This window comes from Neophocaena asiaeorientalis, unplaced genomic scaffold (genome assembly GCF_003031525.2).
Source record: "Neophocaena asiaeorientalis asiaeorientalis breed wild unplaced genomic scaffold, Neophocaena_asiaeorientalis_V1.1 scaffold285, whole genome shotgun sequence".
NCBI lineage: Eukaryota > Metazoa > Chordata > Mammalia > Artiodactyla > Phocoenidae > Neophocaena > Neophocaena asiaeorientalis.
The window spans coordinates 2,444,165-2,466,465 of NW_020174653.1; the positions used below are offsets into that span (position 1 = coordinate 2,444,165).

Genomic DNA, 22,301 nt, shown 5'->3' on the forward strand with positions numbered 1-22,301 from the left:
TTAGTTTTTTTTTTTTTAAATATTTTTCAGTTTTTTTTTTTTTTTTTTTTTTTTTTTCCTGAAGACAGAGTGCACTGCTTGAGGTAGTAAACACCAAGGTTTGAGAGCCATGTTCAGTATGTGACCTTGTTCAAGTCAGTTCACCAATGTGCCTCAGTTTTACCATCTTTTAAATGAAAATCACATTAGCAACCAAATCATAGAACTCTTGTGAACATTGAGTTGATCACATCAAGTACTTATAAAGATGGGTGGCCCAGAGACACCACTCAAAAACTGTTAGCAATTAGTACTGGTGGAAGTTACTAATTTAAGCAAAATGAACACGATGTTAAATATTCATATCAATTGCTACATGTAAATCTAAAATTCCATGTCACTTAGAATCCCACAAAGAAACATTGCACACTTAAAAGTTTTAATCAAAGAGAGTTTAGTGAAGGGAATTGTATAGAAAAGAGAGCAGTGTTAAGGGGAGATCTGCAAGGCATGGTGCAGAATTCAAACAGAAAAAGCTGGAAGCTGCTCTTGACCTCCTACCCCCAAGGCCTGAAGGAGCAGAGGGAAGATACAGTGTGATCAGATCTAAGTAGGCACTATAGATGTGAAAAAGGTCCATTTAAAAGGAGCTGTAACTACAGCATGGGGTGCCTTAGCAGTGGTACTTCAACATTAAATCAGATGATCCTCTGTTGTTGTTTTTGGGGGATGTCTTGTGCATTGTAGGATGCTTGGTAGCATCCCTGGCCTCTACACTAGATTCCAGTAATATTTCAGGCCTGACAATTTCTTGTTTTGCATCAGTCTCAACAATAGAAATAACTCCAGATATTAACCTCTAAATGTTCCTGGGGTGAGGGTGGGGGATAAAATTCCTCCAGGTTGAAAACCACTGCTGTAGAAGAAACAGACACTGCAAAACTGTAGTAAGGCCAGAATGTGTGGCAAGTGCTAAATACTCTGACCTACCATTCCCACCACCACTGGATACCTCTCATTACTGAAGCTAATCAAAGCTGGAAAGCAAGAGAGCTTGGTGAAGCAGCCTAGTTATAAATTGAGATTCTTTGGGTATAGCAGGGTATGGAAGAGAAGAAAGAATTCTGAGGGGACAAAAGGAAAAAAATCAATTTACAGTCCAAAGGCATGCATTAGATTAGAGTTACCTGGTCCCTTTTGCAGTAGTCATGACCCTTTGGTGTAACATGAAAAGACAAGGAGCACCTGACTTGTAGGTTCCTAGGAAACTTTATCGATGTCAGGTCCCCAGCTGGACACTATGGCAACTACAGCTTAGATGTATAAAAATGTCTTCAGCTTGTATTCCAAGTGAACATTAAAAATAAGGCAGAAGGGGGCTTCTCTGGTGGTGCAGTGGTTGAGAGTCCACCTGCCGATGCAGGGGACATGGGTTCGTGCCTCAGTCTGGGAAGATCCCACATACCACGGAGTGGCTAGGACCGTGAGCCATGGCCACTGAACCTGTGCGTCTGGAGCCTGTGCTCCGCAACAGGAGAGGCCACAACAGTGAGAGGCCTGCATACCGCAAAAAAAAAAAAAAATAGAAAGGGAAAAACAACAAATAACATACAGGGGAATCCCAATAAGGATAACAACACATAACATACAAGGGAATCCCAATAAGGTTAACAGCTGATCTTTCAGCAGAAACTCTGCAAGCCAGAAGGGAGTGGCAGGACATAATTAAAACGATGAAAGGGAAAAACCTAAAACCAAGATTATTCTACCCAGCATGGATTTAATTCAGATTCAATGGAGAAATTAAACTTTACAGACAAGCAAAGCTAAGAGAATTCAGAACCACCAAATTAGCTTTACAACAAATGCTAAAGGAACTTCTTTAGGCAGGAAACACAAGAGAAGGAAAAGACCTATAATAACAAGCCCAAAACAATTAAGAAACTGGGAATAGGAACATTCATATCGAAAACTACTTTAAATGTAAATGGATTAAATGATCTAAACAAAAGACATAGACTGGTTGAAATGATATAAAAACAAGACCTGTATATATGCTGCCTACAAGAGACCCAATTCAGATCGAGGGACACATACAGACTGAAACTGAGGGAATGGACAGATTTGGACAATGCAGAGATTTCCATTTGCATGGAAATCAAAACAAAGCTGGGGTAGCAATTCACATATAAGACAAAATAGACTTTAAAATAAAGACAAGAATCAAAGGACACTACATAATGATAATGGAATCAATCCAAGAAGAAAATATAACAATTGTAAATATTTATGCACCCAACATAGGAACACCTCAATACATAAGGCAAATGTTAACAGCCATAAAAGGAAATCGACAGTAACACAATCATAGTAGGGAATTTAACACCCCACTTTCACCAACGCACAGATCATCCAAATGAAAATAAGTAAACACAAGTTTTAAATGACACATTAAACAAGATTGATTTAATTGATATTTATAGAACATTCCATCCAGAAACAACAGAATGCACTTTCTTCTCAAGTGCTCATGGAACATTCTCTAAGATAAATCATATCTTGGGTCACAAATCAAGCCTTGGTAAGTTTAAGAATATTGAAATCGTATCAAGTATATTTCCTAACACAACACTATGAGACTAAATATCAATTACAGGGAAATATCTGTAAAAAATAAAAACACATGGAGGTTAAATAATATACTACTAAATAACCAAGAGATCACTGAAGAAATCAAAGGGAAAATCAAAAAATACCTAGAAACAAATGACAATGAAAACACGGTGACCCAAAACCTATGGGTTGCAGCAAAAGGAGTTCTAAGAAGGAAGTTTAGAGCAATACAGTCCTACCTCAAGAAACAAGAAGCATCTCAAATAAACAACCTAAACTTACACCTAAAGTAATTAGAGAAAGAAGAACAAAAGAAACCCAAAGTTAGCAGAAGGGAAGAAATCATAAAGATCATATCAGAAATAAATGAAAAATAAATTAAGGAAACAATAACAAAGATCAATACAACGAAAAGCTGATTCTTTGAGAAGATAAACAAAATTGATAAACCATTAGCCAGACCCATCAGGAAAAAAAGGGAGAAGACTCAAATCAGTAGAATTAGAAATGAAAAAGAAGTAACAACTGACACTGCAGAAATACAAAGGATCAGGAGAGATCACTACAAGCAACTATATGCCAATAAATTGGACAATCTTGAAGAAATGGACAAATTCTTAAAAAAGCACAACCTTCTGAGACTGAACCAGGAATAAATAGAAAATATAAACAAACCAATCACAAGCACTGAAATTGAGACTGTGATTAAAAATCTTCCAACAAACAAGAGCCCAGGGGCTTCCTTGATGGCGCAGTTGTTGAGAATACACCTGCCAATGCAGGGGACAAGGGTTCGTGCCCCAGTCTGGGAGAATCCCACATGCTGTGGAGCAGCTGGGCCCATGAGCCATGTCTGCTGAGCCTGTTCATCCAGAGCCTGTGCTCCGCAATGGGAGAGGCCACAACTGTGAGACACTCACATACCACAAAAAAAAAAAAAAAAAAAGAAATAGGGTCTATCACAGGAATGTAAGGATTATTCAATATACACAAATCAATCAATGTGATAAACCATATTAACCAATTGAAGGAGAAAAAACATATGATCATGTCAATAGATGCAGAAAAAGCTTTCACAAAATTCAACACCCTGTCATGATAAAGCCCTCCAGAAAGTAGGCATAGAGGGAAGTTACCTCAATATAATAAAGGCCATATATAAAACACCAAGAGGCAACATCATTCTCAATGGTGAAAAACTGAAACCATTTCCTCTAAGATCAAGAACAAGACAAAGTTGTTCACTCTCACCACTAATCATCAACAGTTTTGGAAGGTTTAGCGACAGCAATCAGAGAAGAAAAAGAAATAAAATGAATCCAAATTAGAAAAGAAGAAGTAAATTTGTCACTGTTTGCAGATGACTTGATACTATACATAAAGAATCCCTAAGATGCTATCAGAAAACTACTAGAGCTAATCAATGAATTTGGTAAAATAGCAGGATACAAAATTAATGCACAGAAATCTATTGCATGCCTATTCATTAATGATGAAAATCTGAAATAGAAATTAAGAAAACTCTCCCATTTACCATTGCAACAAAAAGAATAAAATACATAGGAGTAAATATACCTAAGGGGACAAAATGCCTGTATGCAGAAAACTGTAAGACACTGATGAAAGAAATTAAAATGATACAAACAGATGGAGAGATGTACCATGTCCTTGGATTGGAAGAATCAACATTGTGAAAATGACTGTACTACCCAAAGCAATCTACAGATTCAATGCAATCCCTATCAAACTACCAATGGCATTTTTTAAAGAACCAAAAGAAAAAATTCCCCAATTTGCATGGAAACACAAAAGACCCCAAATAGCCAAAGCAATCTTGAGAAAGAAAAATGGAGCTGGAGGAATCAGGCTCCCTGACTTCAAACTATACTACAAAGCTACAGTAATCAAGACAGTATGGTACTGGCACACAAACAGAAATATTGATCATGGGAACAGGATAGAAAGCCCAGAGATAAACCCATGCACATATGGTTACTTTATTTTTGAAAAAATGGCAAGTACCTACAATGGAGAAATGACAGCCTCGTCAATAAATGGTGTTGGGAAAAATGGACAGCTACATGGAAAATAATGAAATTAGAACACTCCCTAACACTGTACACAAAATTAAACTCAAAATGGATGAAAGACCTAAATGTAAGACCAGACACTATCAAACTCTTAGAGGAAAACATAGGCAGAACACTCTATGACATAAATCACAGCAAGATCCTTTTTGACCCACCTTCTAGAGAAACGGAACTAAAAACAAACAGAAACAAATGGGACCCAATGGAATCTAAAAGCTTTGCTCAGCAAAGGAAAACATAAACAAGACAAAAAGACAACCCTCAGAATGGTAGAAAATATTTGCAAATGAAGCAACTTACAAAGATTAATCTCCAAAATATACAAGCAACTGAATAATGAAAAAACAACCCAATCCAAAAATGGGCAGAAGAAGTAAATAGACATTTCTCCATAGAAGATATATAGATTGCCAACAAACACATGAAAGGATGCTCCACATCACTAGTCATTAGAGAAATGCAAATCAAAACTACAATGAGATATCACCTCACACAAGTCAGAATGGCCATCATCAAAAAATCTGCAGCGGCTTCCCTGGTGGCACAGTAGTTGAGGGTGTGCCTGCTAATGCAGGGGACATGGGTTCATGCCCCAGTCCGAGAAGACCCCAAATGCCGCAGAGCGGCTGGGCCCGTATGCCATGGCCGCTGAGCCTTTGCGTCCAGAGCCTGTGCTCCACAATGGGAGAGGCTACAACAGTGAGAGGCCCACATACCGCAAAAAAATAAACATAAAATTAAAAAAATAATAATAAATAAATCTTCAAACAATAAATGCTGGAGAGGGTGTGGAGTAAAGGGAACCCTCTTGCACTGTTGGTGGGAATGTAAATTGATACAGCCACTATGGAGAACAGTATGGAGGCTCCTTAAAATCTAAAAATAGTACTACCACATGACCCAGCAATCCCACTAGTGGGCATATACCCTGAGAAAACCATAATTCAAAAAGAGTCATGTACCACAATGTTCATTGCAGCTCTATTTACAATAACCAGGACATGGAAGCAACCTAAGTATCCATCAACAGATGAATAGATAAAGAAGATGTGGCACATACATACAATGGAATATTACTCAGCCATAAAATGAAAAGAAATTTAGTTATTTTTAGTGAGGTGGATGGACCTAGAGTCTGTCATACAGAGTGAAGTTACGTCAGAAAGAGAATAACAAATACTGTATGCTAACACATATATATGGAATCTAAAAAAAACAAAAAACAAATGGTTCTGAAGAACCTAGTGGCAGGACAGGAATAAAGACAGTTTTAGAGAATAGACTTGAGGATGTGGGGAGGGGGAACTGTAAGCTAGGATGAAGTGATAGAGTGGCATGGACATATATACACTACCAAATGTAAAATAGATAGCTAGTGGGAAGCAGCCACATAGCACAGGGAGATCAGCTCAGTGTTTTTTGACCACTTGGATGGGTGGGATAGGGAGGGTGAGAGGGAGAGACAAGAGGGAGGAGATATGAGGATATATGTATATGTATAGCTGATTCGCTTTGTTATAAAGCAGAAACTAACACACCATTGTAAAGCAGTTATACTCCAATAAATATGTTAAAAATAATGATAATAATTAAATGTTTCCACTATTGTGATTTCTTTTTCTCCCAAGTTCCCAATGCTAGACTCCATTCCAGGCATCTAGAGCTTCTCTGAGGGTCTAAATTCATGATGAAATAATAATTTATAACTTATATTAATATGTGATATATAAGCTTATTTATAACACTATTATAAGTATTATTAGTGATAACAGTAAACCAGTAAACCACAATTAAGTTGGCACTTAAAAAATTAGTCATTCTATTGAGCATTCTTAGTCATATTCACTAAGTGTCATCTTCCTTGCTAAATGTCATGATTTATCTGTATTAAGATACAGCTCAGAAATAAGAGCTTTCAAATCAAACTATTAAAAGCAGTGGGAAATTAGGAATCTAGGCTAAATACCTTAACTACTTTCAAGCACCCAGAAGTCAGGATCTAGGAGAAACAGATAAAACTAGAGCACAACGGTAGATTAGAAGTGATCTGCTACAGAGATAGTCAGAAGTAAAAGGTATGGGAATTATAATAAACAGCTGAGGAAGCTACATGCAATTCACTGAAGTGGTTTGGGATAAAGGGTAGTTAAAGATCGAATCAGAATTCAAGAAGCCAGGGTGGAATTTTTTTGGAAATATAGAAAATAAATTTGGGTTGGGGAAAATACTATTATAGTCATGGTGTAGAGTGGGTTTAGACACTCAGAAAAGGTTAGATTTTGGGTGTTGGCAAAAAAAAAAAAAAATGAACCACAGTATGATGGATTCACCCAACTCCTCTGGATTGTGTCAATTCAGCTACTCAATTTAGCTTCATTCTAAAATAGGGACCTATGCAGTCTCCCAGGGCAACAGAAATAAAAACAAAAGTAAACAAATGGGTCCTAATCAAACTTACAGGTTTTTGGACAGCAAGGCAGGCATAAAAATACAGGGCTTCCCTGGCAGCACAGTGGTTAAAAATCCACCTGCCAATGCAGGGGACACAGGTTCCAGCCCTGGTCCAGGAAGATCCCACTTGCCACGGAGCAACTGAGCCCGTGCTCCACAATTACTGATCCTGTGCTCTAGAGCCTGTGAGCCACAGCTACTGAAGCCCACGTGCCTAGAGCCCATGCTCTGTAACAAGAAAAACCACCACAATGAGAATTTGGTGCACTGCAATGAAGCGTAGTCCCTACTCACCGCAACTAGAGAAAGCCTGCCCACAGCAACAAAGACCCAGCACAGCCAAAAATAAATAAAATAAAATAAATAATTTTTTTAAAAAAATTGAAAAGAAAAACAAAGACAACATATGGAATGGGAGAAAATATTTGCAAATGATGGGACAGACAAGAACTTAATTTCCAAAGTATACAAACAGCTCATACAACTCAACAAAAAAAAAACAATCCAATCAAAAAATGGGCAGAAGACCTTAATAGACATTTCTCCAAAGAAGACATACAGATGCCCAGTAGGCACATGAAAAGATGCTCAACATCACTAATTATTAGAGAAATGCAAATCAAAACTACAGTGAGGTACCACCTCCCATGATCAGAATGGCCATCATTGAAAAGTCTAAAAATAACAAATGCTGGAGAAGATGCGGAGAAAAGGGAACCCTCCCACACTGTTGGTGGGAATGTACGTTGGTGCAGCCACTATGGAAAATGCTGTGGAAGTTCCTCAGAAAACTAAAAATAGAATTATCATATGATCCAGCAATCCCACTCCTGGGCATATACCTGGTCAAAACTATAATTCAAAAAGATACATGCACCCCTATGTTCAGAGCAGCACTTTTCACAATAGCCAAGTCATGGAAACAACCAAAATGTCCATCAACAGGTGAATGGATAAAGAAGATGTGGTATATATATACAATGGAATACTACTCAGCCATAAAAAAGAACAAAATAATGCCATTTGCAGTAACATGGATGCTACTAGTGATTATCATACTAAGTGAAGTAAGTCAGAAAGTGAAAGACATACCATATTATATCACTTATATATGGAATCTAAAATATGGCACAAATGAACCTATCTACAAAACAGAAACACACTCACAGACATAGAGAACAGATTTGTGGTTGGCAAGGGGGAGGGGGATGGGGGAGGGAAGGACTGGGAGTGTAGGATTACCAGATGTAAACTACTGTATATAGGATGGATAAACAACATGGTCTTACTGTATAGCACAGGGAACTATATTCAAATCCTCTGATAAAACAAAATGGAAAAGAATATAAAAAGGAGAATGTATGTGTATAACTGAGTCACTTTGCTGTACAGCAGAGATTGGCACAACATTGTAAATCAACTATACTTCAATTTAAAAAATTAAATTTAAAAATAAATAAAATAGGGACCTATGGAGGTAGTCTATACAAGTTAATACTCTGTAGTGCTGGGAAACTATAAGCATGTTGACCTGGTGGCCCATGGTGGAACATGGTAGTAAGAGGCAAGTAAATAGTCCTGTGATCTTTGGGGTGGGTGGCAGCTGGCAGTGGGAGTGGTGGGTGGAGGGTGGAAGAACAGCTTCTTCAAGCTGATTTCTGTAGTCTCATACCTGCAGATCATTTCCTCCTCTGATTTACTACCACAGATAGTGAATTTCATCAATTATAAGTCAACTCTTACTAATTTCAGCAGCAGAAGACCCCCTTTTACAGCCCCCTATGTAATTGAGTATCAGGTTGCTTTAAAGCAAAGATAAATTTAATGATGCTTCCCAAAGATTTTTCTTAGTCATTATTGCTTATTTGCTAACACTTTTGAGTTTTAATTCTTTTTCTTTTCTTTTAAATTTATCACTTGATGGAAACAATTGGGAGGTGTGGATATTTTTCAACAGTGGGAGCCTTTATTATCTTTTAAGTAGATAAAATTATTCTTTCTTCCCCATAGTGCAAAGTGGAATGGGCTATTACTACCATCCCAGCAAATTAAATTACTTTAAAAAAAGAAAATAAATAGATTGTGAAAATGTTTAGCCAAAGGAGTTCTCCAGCTGACTGAACATTTATGGGCACTTCGCCATCAAGGCAAGGTAAATTCACCCTCCAAGCAGCTATTTAAAAAACATGTGCATAATGATAGCTGTTAAACCTACCTAACTGAATTACACCTAACTTTAGACAAAAGAGTAGAATATATACATAGCCAAATTGATGATAACTAAAAGGATGACAGAATAATCACCAACGAGAATATGAATAGGACCAAGTGAAGAAGCTTAAATTGGTGAGACAAAATAATTAGCAGTAATGAATTGAACTTAAGAAAAACTTAATTGGAAAGGTAGAAAAAAGAAGGTACACCTATGTGCACATGTATGTCAACTTCTGATTGGGAAGTAATCAGCTTTGTTTTGAGCCAGGCAGGTGTGGGAAATTAGTTAAATCATACTGTGTACTCCCTGTTGGGCCTACTTCTTTAAAGGAAAGCCTTCTAAATTTAAAAAGAAGCAGTGTTGTCAACCGTAGTTGCACATTTGAATCACCTGAGGTGTTTTGTTGTTTTTTGTTGTTGTTTTGTTTGTTTGTTTTTTAATAGACCATACCCTAGAAATTCAGATTTAGTTGACCTGGGGTAGGGATGAGACATAAGTTTTTTTTTGTGTGGTTTTTTGGGTTTTTTTGGCGATACGCGGGCCTCTCACTGTTGTGGCCTCTCCCGTTGCAGAGCACAGGCTCCAGACGCGTAGGCTCAGCAGCCATGGTTCATGGGCCCAGCCACTCGGTGGCATGTGGCATCTTCCCAGACCGGGGCACGAACCCGTGTCCCCATCATTGGCAGGCGGACTCTCAACCACTGCGCCACCAGGGAAGCCCGAGACATATGTTTTTAAAAATCATCACAGACAAAAAAAAAAAAATCATCACAGACGTCTAAGTTTCAGCCAGGCCTGAGAACTACTGCTTTAAGTGCAGTACTTTTTGGCTTCCATTAAGGGTGGCTTGGGCTGATTGTTTTGTTTCTCAGCAACAGCTGAGAAAGCAGCTTGTAGCAATGCCCTGCTGTCTCCATATTCCAGAGGTATGGTAAGTCTCACTGCTTAACATAACTTTGGGATGCTTCATTTGCAACACTTCATTTGCAGTGTTGGCCTGAGAGGTGCGGACAATGTCTGAAGAGACTAAGGGTGTGGAATCCATTCTGTACAAGGGCAAGCTGTGGGTAAGTTGGGTAGATTGCTAAATTTTTTAAAAGAGTAGCTTTTTGTTATACACCACTTGGGAAGTAGGTTCTCAATGGCACTTAGGAAGCCATGTGCCATGGCAACATGTTATATGCTTACTCTATATTGAAGCTACATGTGGTACCAGGCTTTCTCTTGGTGACTTCATAAACATTTGTTCTTTGAATCAGGAACAACTTGATAAGCATCTTATTCTTTCTTCTTTCCTTCCTTGTCATTGTTCATACACCTCCAGTATTGCATTTTACCACAAGTGATGTTACATTGTAAATCTGCTCACATTTGTCTTCCATATTAGGCTATAGATTCCTTAAGGTCATGGATACCTGTAGTCATTCTCATACCTTTAGGTCTCAGCACAATGTCAGGCATGCAAATTTTTGTAGAGAGAAATGTTTGTGTGTTATCCTACATCTCTTTTATATTCAAAGCTAAGAATGGATGACAGACAGTGGAAAAAGAGGGAAAGGGAGGAGTTCACCGTTTCTGAGACAAACCTCTTCCAAATAAAACTCAATTCTCTAACTAATACTTCTCATAAATTCATACATTCTTTTACCATATATTTATTGGAATATTCTAGCAGAAAACAACAAACCAATCAGAAAAGCTCTCTGACAGCATTGGGGGAAAACAGTACAGTACAGAAACAAAATATAATCATGGATATTTAAAATTTTGATAAATGCTGTGACGGGAAAAAACAACAACAACAGGGAATTGAAACAAAGTATGGCTTACGTATGTGAATAGGGATGGGATGGCACTTTAGACAAAGTGATTGGAGAAAGTCCCTCTAGAAACATGACATTTAAACTGTGCCTCAAGAGATTAGCATAATTTCACTGGAAAGAGTTGGAAGAAGAATATCCCAGGCAAAGGGTATGGTGAGTACAAAGACCCAGATATGGACAAAGGCTTGGTGAGATTGAGAAATGAAAAAGGCTTTTTAACTTTCTCACAAAGCAAAACAAAACAAAAACCTATTTATAATTAGATGACCTGTGAACCTAACCTCTTTTACAAAATCACCAAAGTTCTTTTGGGCTTTGCATTATAAACCATCATACACCTAGGTGCGTGTTCACTGGCTTAAGAGTGTTGCTTAAGGTCTTCACTAAAGGGTTATTGGGCGTTTATTCTTCCCGAGCATGTTTGCTCTAAATGACTTGAATGCTGACTTCAGAACTCCCACCTGGAGGTTTAAGTCTGACTTCTAAGCACCAAGGTTGTGTGAGTCCAGCTCTTTGCCTGGATCAGCTGAGAGCTTTGCTGTTAAGTGGAAGACCTGGATCTTCACAAGGAAACCTGCAATGCCCGCTGGCTGGGACACTTTTCTCCCTCTGCTTTCTTGATTTGGGTTATTCAATATAAAACACAGGGAAGTGGAATTGGGTTTGCCTCATTCTATCAGTTCTGAATAAGCTCCTTGAGTAAAATACCCTTATTTTATTCTTCTTCAGATACCTTGCAGATACTTACTGCAATGCGTAGTATACAGTAAATTGATCACTACCTGAATAGCTTTTACTTTTTTAATGGTTGAAAAAAACAGAAGAGTAGAAATGTTTTGTGATACCTGAAAACTATATCAAATTCACATTTCAATGTTCATAAAACAATTTTATTGAAATAGAGCCATGGTCACTCATTTACATTTTGTCAAAGCCTATGTACTCTCATGCTATCATGGCAGAGTTGACTATTTATGACAGAGACTATATGGGTTACAAGCCTTACTTACTACTGGCCTTTCACAGAAAATGTTTGCCAACTTCTGTGACAAGTAATTTTCATGTAAATGAATGAATACATAAATAAATGAACTATAATGGCAAATTTACTTTTTATGTAATTATTCCTCAAAAGTACTCCATGGCAGAGATCCAGGCATTAATCTCGGTCTTAACACATTTTATTAAAAAAATATGAGACCAGTATGACTTGTGCATCACTCTGCTGTGCTAGTCTAAAATTCAACCAGAATAAAAACTTTGTGTTTTCTAAATGGGCTTCTCCGATTTTTGTAAGTAAACATACATCACCATGCTTCTTTTTCATGAGGATCAGCCAGTCCCCCAAGAAGTTCTATTTAAACTCTCTTACTCATCTCAGGTTGCTCATCTCATTCTATCAAGTATGTGTATTGTTCTTCTGGGATTTTCTTCCTTCTGCTTTTGTCATTTGGTTCTAACCTTTTACCCTGTGATATGCAATTCTGGTCTGAAAAGATACATGACTGCAAGAAATTCAATCACCTTCCTTATTTGTGAATTTCATTTCATTTTATCTTTATATTTTTAAACCTATTCTAGCTTTTACTGAATACTCACTGCACTATTTGTATTGGTTATTTGGGAGGATCACAAAGTGAGTATATCTTCAAAAACAGAACAGGTCATGTTTGGATGAGATACACTCTTGTATAAAGCAAGTTACAGACACTATTAATGATTTAACAAAAAAACTATACAAAATACATACTACAAAATTTCATATGGAAACTAGAAATAAGCTACTCTGAACAGTGTGGAGAAACTGGAAGTGAACTTGGAAGGAAAATGGCTCTAATGCCTGTTGCTTGCACCTTCCTAGTATTGGCATTCCTGCTGCCTTTTATTTATTTCCTTTTCCAAATTTCTGAGAAAGGATTACAAAGTAAATCTTAAATTGAATGTGTTTCATGAGCTGATAAGTTTTGTTTTTCTTTTTGTTTGTTTTCTTTTGTATAGTTTTGTTTTCAAATTTTGGGAAGTCAATTCAGACTTAAGTTCTGTTATAGAAAATACTTGTCTTTTGCACATCATTGTATATTGTTGAAACTTCCATATATTTTTTAAGGGGAAAATGTGGGTTTTGATATTTTATTGTCTCTATTTTTTACTTAAGTGTTTTGGAAGCAAATTTATATAGATTTCACTTAAATAGTATGTTCATTTTCATTGCACTATTGGGGAGACCTTACTTTTTCAAATTCAGGGGCCAGAGCTACAGGAGGAAAGACTTTAGATGTTAATATTAGCTAATTAACCCAGCTCATTAGTCCAAAACCTCACTGAATGCTGAGAGTGCTGCTGATGTAATAATTTTCCCTGTTAATGGAGTCAAAGTGAACTTCAAAGAATGGCTAGTATTCATTCATTAACTTAATCAACTCTCTGGACACCTCACAAACATGGCATCCTGGTAGGAGAGCAATAAAGATATAAGTAGATGTTCTGTTCTGTTTTCCCAGCACTGACTTACAAGTTAACATTTGGACAACCATGAGTGCACAAATAGTACACATTCCCACCTTTAATAAGACCAGAACAAGATAAACAAATGCTACCATGTAAATTTTGTCAGAACTTAAGTTTGAAATGGTCCAAAGAATCCAGTCAATATAAAAAGTCAACATGCAGTGTGTCTAGCATTGTGCAGTTTATGTGCCAGAGTTGCTGTACACACTTTAGCCTGTAAACAAAATGGAAGTGCGGCAGTTATTAATTTGCAACATTATCATTCTTTTTCCTTTAAAGTTTTTCTAAAACAAAGGTCATACATTTGAGTGTAGTTAACAAATATTAATAGATTATTTTACATTTTTCACATTTATGACTTATTTTAATCTTTAAAACAAAGTAGGGGAAAGATAAGATTTTTATTGTTCTTTCATTCAATCAATACGTGAATACATACTACATACCTAATCAGTGTCTAGATGATGAAGTTCAGTAAGAATGCATTTAAAATTATTTTTATTTTTATTCATTTTTAGCAAATCTTGCCCTTTAATCCTTTGATTTATCATCTTCTCTTGAGTTCTTCAATCTTTCTTGTTTCTGGAGATTCTTCACTGTTATAGTTACTGCTTAGGGAGGAAGGTCTTTGTGTGTGTGTATAGATTTTGATTAATTAGTGAATTAGTTGAAGTCTGTAGGTCACAGAGAGAGAGAGAAGCTATTGGTGAAGGCAGCTGAACAACAAGAAATAAAACAGCAGGCAGAGTTTTGTTTCACTTTTGTCACTTGAAAAACTCACCATTTTCTAAAATAGAAGGTGAATTTTCTGGTTCAGGCACACCCTTGCTTGACTTGGCGTCCCACACTGTGAATCTGGGAGTGACGGCTTTTTCTCTTCTTGCATCTCTCCCTGGTTTTACTCCTGGCCAAGGAATTGTTCAAAATCCTGAGTTTTCTTCCTTCCTTACCGTCCTGGACACTCAAAGCTGGTGAGTGTCTCATAGTTTTGTAAAGGACCTTTCCCCAGCCCAAACTAGCTTTCCTCCAGTTGCACTGAATTATATGCTAGTAAAGTTTTCTTTTGATCCATTCTCCTATCTTGCAGGAATTTCTAAGAGTCTTTGATATGATGATAGAAAAACACACAAACATCTCTATTTTTTTAATGTCATGTGATATTAAAATTTTACTTTTTAATTAGAAGAAACTAAATGCTTAGATAAACAGTGTTTTTTAATGAAGAAGCAAGCTTGTATTTTAAAAAAATGAATAAGAATGTTTCATTGTAGAATGGGATTAAAAATGTCATTTGATAAAACTATTTTGGTTCATTACTTATCGTGTCTCTTTTCTTTTATATTATAAATATCTTTAGATATTCAAAACCCAAGAAGGTAAAATTTATGAAAAGGTAATTGTTAATTCTCTCAATTGAGACATGAAGGATGGAATCAGGTTTGTAGGAACTATTAATTTTACAGCTCAGTCAGATGCTCATAACCTCCTCTGGGATTTTTGCTCTTTGGCTTATGTGCCTGTGATGAGCTTCTCTGGGCTGTAGGGGGTGCTAGCTAGTCTAAGATGCCCCAGTTGCTCCACAAGCCTTCCATCCTTCAGTAGTCTAACCTGGGCTTGTTCTCACGGTGGTGGTGAGCCTGGCCAGGATCCTAAATGCCTTGCAACCCAAACAGTGTTGCTGCCACTTTTCTATTGCCCAAAGAAAGTTACAAGGACAGCCAGTATTAAAGGCAAAGAGAAATAGGCTCTAATTTCTGGATGAAAGGAGCTACTAAGAACTGTGGTCATTTATGGAATCTACTATGTCTGGAACATGTACAGCTTTGGAGCTGTCGTAGTCATGTAGGAGAAACTGATAGGACATGAAGATAACTTGCAGAGATTATAAGGCATGGTTGACTGAGAGGACCCTGGTAACATTTGTGTTCCTAGTTTCAGTTGATCCTGAGACCTAGTGGTAACCTTGAACTTCCCTCAGTGTTGCTGTTAAATCATTTCTTGTGTCTATGCGTCAATTGTCTCCATTTTACCTAACTAACTTAAATGAGTTGAGGTTTTTTGGGCTTGTATCAAAATCCTGCAAAAAACCTGTACCCAAACTTGTTTACATTTTCTTATTCCTTGTCCATTCTTGTCTAATACTAATATAGTAAGAAGAATAAAGGCTAAGCTATATATTCATTTAGCTATTGCCCTTCATTTTTCAATTTTTTTCTAATAAACCAAGTGTCCATCTTCATTAGGCAACTCAACTATATTTAATTCCTCATTCAGATTTGTAGGATAGTACTTTTTAGATGGTCTGAGTAGTTAGGCACTACACTTTCATTCTAAAAATTAGAGACCAAATGTCATTTAGGAAATTGAAAATCAACTTTTTATGACTTCAATTGAAAGAACTCATACTGAAATGTGAACAATGTTCATGAAAAGTTAATAAATAAAACTAATGATAGTGCATAGTAATTTTAGAATGATCAGGCTATTAAACTACTTATAACTAATGCTAATACCTTTGAGAAAAGAGGGTAATGATATTGGAATTTTATGTTCAAAACAAAACAACTTCAAAAGCCTCTCATGATCACATATATCAAGAGTCCACGTTGCTCTCACATTCACTATCTAGAGACATTCATTTCTCACTTTAAGTATAATTATTATGGATGTAAAACTCTGGGATTTGAAGCAATTTTCAGACTTTTGAAATGCCACATATCCCTCTATAATTTTGCTCTTTCTCCGAAGATTTAAAAATATCCCCTTTTCCTCTTCCCTCTTTGAATATCTAACACTATGGGCCACTGTAATTGAGACGTGTGTCCTTTTATATTCCCTTCAGTATGTTTGAAGAAAAACATATTCTAGGCAAAAGGTAAATAATGTTTTTAGAAAACCGTCACACAGACTAAAGATGTTAAGCTTCTGAATGCACAAAGTAGGAATGAAAGCCCCTGTTAATGAGCTACTCTGTGACCCTTCATGTCCTCGCATCTCTCTGAATAGAAACAAAAGACAGGGCACAGTTTCCAGGAAAGACAGTATCAAAGTTGAGTAAAATTTGTGTAGGAATATGCCTTTTCAGTATATTCTTCTTTCTTGAGAACCAGGGAGTACTTTCAGAGTTATCTGAAATTTATAGAGGTAAAGGAGGTATCATTATTGTCCCCTCTTTCAGTGGATTCACAGGAAACTTGGGATAATTAAAGAGACTTATAATTAGTGATAATGATGTTTCCTCCCCTTTATAACCTACCTCAAATTTAGTTATGAAATATGTCTCTATAGAAGTTTATATTTCTCTATAAAAGTTTAAATGCAATTGAGTTGAAATATTCATATTCTTGAGAGAAACAAACAGAATTTTAGTATATTTCCCCCAATGAGTTCCCTTCATTCCACATACCACACCCAGTATCTGTAAATAAAGTGCACCTTCCAAGGCAGTCAAAGAGCAGTCAAACATGTGAATGAGGCCATGTTTAAGCAACGTTGTTGTGCTGTGCTACAGAGTGAAGTCCATCAGAGAGCTGATGGAACACAGGGACCATTTGGAAAAGCTCTATGAACACATTTACAAAAATACCAAATACACATTAAGAGGAACTTAAGCATACTTTGTTTTGACTGCTGGAAACAACGATACACGATAGACACAGGGACCCGGGTGGTTAATGTACTGTACATTATTATTATGAAGTACAAAACCTCAGTCTCACAGTTCCTCAGAAACCACAAAGTGAGCTGATTACACAGTGCCTACAGAATAGACTTTAAATGTAAAGGAGCAAACATCGCAGATACTCTTTCAGAGCTTGCCAATTCACTTGGCTTTTGAAGTCTTGCTATCGGGCTTCTGTGCAGGATAACTTTACAATATTTTTCACCCTGCTAGAGGTTTTAAGCTTGTCTCAAAAACAATAAAGAATATGGCAGAAGCCCTTGTTCATTGACATAAAAATAAAATGGTACAACTGTAACAGCAAAATGAATTTTCTGAGTTCAGAAGTGATGCAATATGTAAACCTAAGCATCTGAAATTAATGGAAGTCCCTTGACACGTTTGAAGACAAATACCACAGTATCTTAGATATGGGATTGCTCTTTCCTATTATAGTTCAACTTTAGGGATTTTATTTTATACTGGAAATTCAACCATGTTCACAAATGAGCTAATGGTTTTCATCCGTAGATTAACCTGGTTTTCAGAAGGGTCTTTAAGACCCTGTCTTATTCTCACATTCTCTGCTCATACATGTTCGTAGATTCAAGTGTCTTCTCACTGCAATGACTGGAGAAGGATTATACATGAGGATACAAGATGGTGAACAAAATCACAATCTATGCTTAATGTTTATTTTGATGTCTTTTGGTATTTGGTTAATTTGGAGATAATGAGTCATTCCTCTAAATGAAAGTGTGCAAAAAATGTTCTATACCCAGTGAATGTTGCTGTCATTGGAAACGATTTAGTGAAAGTTTTTTTATATTTTCAAGTAATACTATTTCACCTATCAACAACAACAACAAAAGTAAGAGTGGACTATGTAACTCGTAAAGAGGTCTTCTTTTTTTTTTTTAATGTTTATTTATTTTATTTATTTATTTTTGGCTGTGTTGGGTCTTCGTTGCTGCTCATGGGCCCCCTCCAGCTGCGGAGAGCAGAGGCCACTCCACACCGCGGTGCGTGGGCCTCTCACCACGGTGGCCTCCCTTGTTGCAGAGCACGGGCTCCAGGCGTGCAGGCTTCAGCAGTTGTAGCACGCAGGCTCAGCAGCTGAGGCTCATGTGCTCCAGAGCACAGGCTCAGCAGCCGTGGTACACGGGCCCAGCTGCTCTGCGACACGTGGGATCATCCCGGATCAGGGCTTGAAACTGCGACCCCTGCATTGGCAGGTGGGCCCTCAACCACTGCGCCACCAGGGAAGCCCAAGGAGGTCTCCTTCATAAAATTCTTCCTGCTGAAATATCAGAATAATATGATATGATTTATACTCTTTTTCAGAGTTTTGGTGACCCATGACACCAATCACAGATATCTCAACCTATCCAACACACTTCAAAATCCAATGAGGTTTCCTAAAATAGAACTTGCTGACAAACAGGCCTATATGAGTAAGAAGAAGAAAAAAAAAAAAACAAAAAAATCTATTGATTTGGGGAAGACCTAACTCTATATTTGGTAATTTGGCCATGTTGTCTTATAATTTGTTCCTTGCTTCCACTATGAGCAGAGAAATTAATGTCTAATGTCTAAAAAATATCTGTATAAATCCCAACTTTGACCTAGTATGTATTTCTTTCAGATATTTTTGAGAATGGAATTGTATATTCAGGTTATATCAAAATATAAAGAAGTTAACTCTTCCTCAATATTTCTTAAAAGACTTGCTGAAAATAGTTTTTGCTTTTAATTAGAAGTAAATGTGCCCCATCATAGAAACAAAGCAATATATATTAGTTTAATTTTCTCATTCATTGAGAAAAACAGTGAATTATGAGTTAGGAAAAAAGAATAATTTAAAGCAGGATGGAAATTTATTCAGGCTATTGCTAATCATACTATAATCTGTAATCTGAATATGTTTTCTGATTATTTTTAAAAAGCATCTTTTATTGTGATTCCCAATTTTTAAAAAAAATCACAGTATGATTCAGTAGACACATACTCATATGTACACACAAATGTGAAACAAAACTTTTATGAAACAACTTACCTTTACTCATATGACATACTCTGATACTTTCTATTCTAATTCTATTTTTTAAATGTTTATCTGGATTCACTAAATTGATTTAATAACTCACTAATGAGTTGTGATTTGCCATAGAAAACATTGCTTTGATCTATATCTTTAAAAATGTGAGGAGGTGACTTTTATCTTAATAAGTATAGAGGTGTTAAAAACATATTTCTCATACAAACATACAGTGAATTTGTGTCAAAATTTTATTCAACACATTAATGAGGATATCAGGATGAAAACACAAGACCTAGTTTAAAGAGCATTTAAGGTATTTATATAGTAATTGGAGGAATGAATTCTGAAAATAAGGTTGCTAAGTGAGATATGACTAGTTAACTTCCTACAGAACAATTAAGCCACAGTTAACAACTTATCAATTTCTGCAGTTTAACCTACAGAAAGAGCCAGATATAGTCGAGTCAGGAGACAGACAACCTATCAGGGATTTTCACAAAGAATTTTATAAAGTAGTGCTAAGTAAATACAGAATTTTTGTTAAGTTCATGCAAAGGCTAAAAGACAGTGTCATAGTATAACATAGACAGCAACTTCAGGAAATACTGCCACTCTTACCACCTATAGAATTAAGGAATTAAAGGAAGATGTTAAATCTTCATCATTAAAAATCAAACACTTGAAGGAGGAGCTTTGTGGAGATGAACCTCATATTTCCCTGGTGCTAGAGTCTCTGTGGGAGACATGATGAGATCAAATGTTGGAAATGCAAATGTTGAAAATATTACAAACCAGAATCACCTGCTGTTATGGAAGGGTACTGCTGCAGCCAGAATGAAGAAGTGTTGTTGGGGTAAATATCTGGAGCAGGAAAAAGCAGAGAGGAAGCCCACCATAGGAGCAGTCCTTCTATCTTCTCTAGTCCTGCCATCTCCCTCCAGTGGACCCCACTGGCAAAGTCTAACAGGGAGCAGCAGGTCAAACAGAAATGTGGTACGCAAAGCCCCTGCCCAGAATCATAAAGCCAACTACAGAACTGGGGCTGGAGCCAAGAGACAATGGTTTACGTCACCCCTACCTCTAACCTTACAGGACAGTGAAGGGTTTGCCATTTTATCATTTGTGGACTGTTATCAAGAGTCATATTGGATCTAGTGAGTTATGAGAAATGCTGTAGCATGAAAGCAAGAATTAAGCAATCATTTTCCTTTTTCTAGTTTTGAGACATTTTTCTTTATCAGAAATTTGTGGTATAATTAAAAGCTGTACAGAGAATGAAAACTACTATAATTTTAACATTTTCAGCATTTCCTATTAAAGATATTTCTATAGACCATTATTCAGGTTTATTATTCTAACATTAGACACATTTTAGCTTATTAGCTTGAAATCAACAACATTACTATTATGAATGCAAAGATGTGTCCACTTTCATGATTCTAGAGTACTTTTGTTCAGAAATTATAGAATTGTTAGTAATAATCTGTGAGAAACTGTAATTTTAAAAAAAGTTAAATAAAATTTATATATGCCCACAATAAAGATTTCAATGATTTATAAAGATATTTTTGAAAGTAAAAAAAAATCTATCTATATGTTCACAGTTTTATTCACACAAAATGGATCCTACTCTACATTCTTTACAACTTAAGTTTTTAACTTAATATCATGTCTTACCGTATTACACAGGTTGATATTCCCCAATCTTTGTATTATCTGCATTCAAATGTACATGTATATAATATACGTTAAAATTGTTTAACATAACCTAATTATGTTAAATTTTGATGGGAATTTAGGTTGTTTCTAACTTTCTGCTATGTTGATAGATGATAAATGATGGATGGACAGATGATAGGACACACACTGAAAAGTCTTCATATATGATTTCATATACAAGGTATATATACGCTTTGTACATAAAATGATATATAATGGACAAAACAATACTGAGTTACATACTAACAAGCGTTATTTTGTTTAATGTTTATTAATAGTTGGATCAGCAATTGATGACTTAAAACACCATGAAAGAGAACAAAATACAATCCTATGAGTGTCATCTTCTCATCCAAAGCATTTTTATAATAAGTATCTTTCTTTCTCATAACCAGATCCTACACCACGTGAAGCCCTTGCCATATTATAGCTACGACCAGCCAGTGATCAGGTACTGCCAGGCTCACCAGCCACTCCATGTCAACAAGGGCTACGAAGCAATGTCTCTCGAGCCGGACGAAACTCCCAGCCTGGAGCTCGGGCCCGACCACAGCTTCATCGCCACCATAGCCAGGTCTGCAGCCCCAGCCATTTACCTTGAGAGAATAACAAACTAACTTGAAAGGCAACTAACTCCTCATTGGGGAACTCGACGCGGGGAAGGAGGGACTTCATTTTAAAGGAGAATGGGTGTCCAAATCACGCAACCCAGCTCGCTCATCGTTCCTAAGACATTTATGACATAGACGAAAGGAAACAAACAAACGAAAAACTGCTTAAAGAGGGCAGTAGAAGCACCTGCAGCATAACCAGGAGAACTACAGAATTCTCTTTGCTTTAAAACATACAAAAAGAAATGTTCCTGGATGTAAATAGTAAAAGTGTCAAGTTCTTATAAAAATAGATTTCACCTTAGCTACCTATAGGTTTGTTTGTATATTTTGCTTTTTCTACACTGCATGGTTCCTGGGCTGGAGAACCACAGGGGGTGGGGGGTGGGGGGGGAGCTTCAAACCAGGTGTGGGTGGGAAGTTGGGGAAACAATACAGTTTTCCTTTTTAGGTGTGTGTAACAGATTATTAAAATTGCTTTCATTTCATTTTTCTTTTAAAAATGTCATTTGTTCATGTTTGGTTTGTTTTATTTTATTTTTTTCCTGGTCAAGCAATTCTGTTTCCAATTCTTAACATGAGTGTTCAAA

At 36.6% G+C, this 22,301-nt stretch overlaps 1 protein-coding gene across 1 annotated transcript in view; it reads left to right on the forward strand.

The window, feature by feature from the left end:
- LRRTM4 (leucine rich repeat transmembrane neuronal 4) overlaps nt 1–21,854 on the forward strand; it is an 838,672-nt gene extending 816,818 nt beyond the window's left edge. The window contains exon 3 of the mRNA XM_024758861.1: nt 21,496–21,854. Coding sequence (XP_024614629.1) covers nt 21,496–21,717 — 222 coding nt within the window. The 3' untranslated portion in view covers nt 21,718–21,854. The remainder of the gene's footprint in view (nt 1–21,495) is intronic.
- The last annotated feature ends 447 nt before the right edge of the window (nt 21,855–22,301 follow it).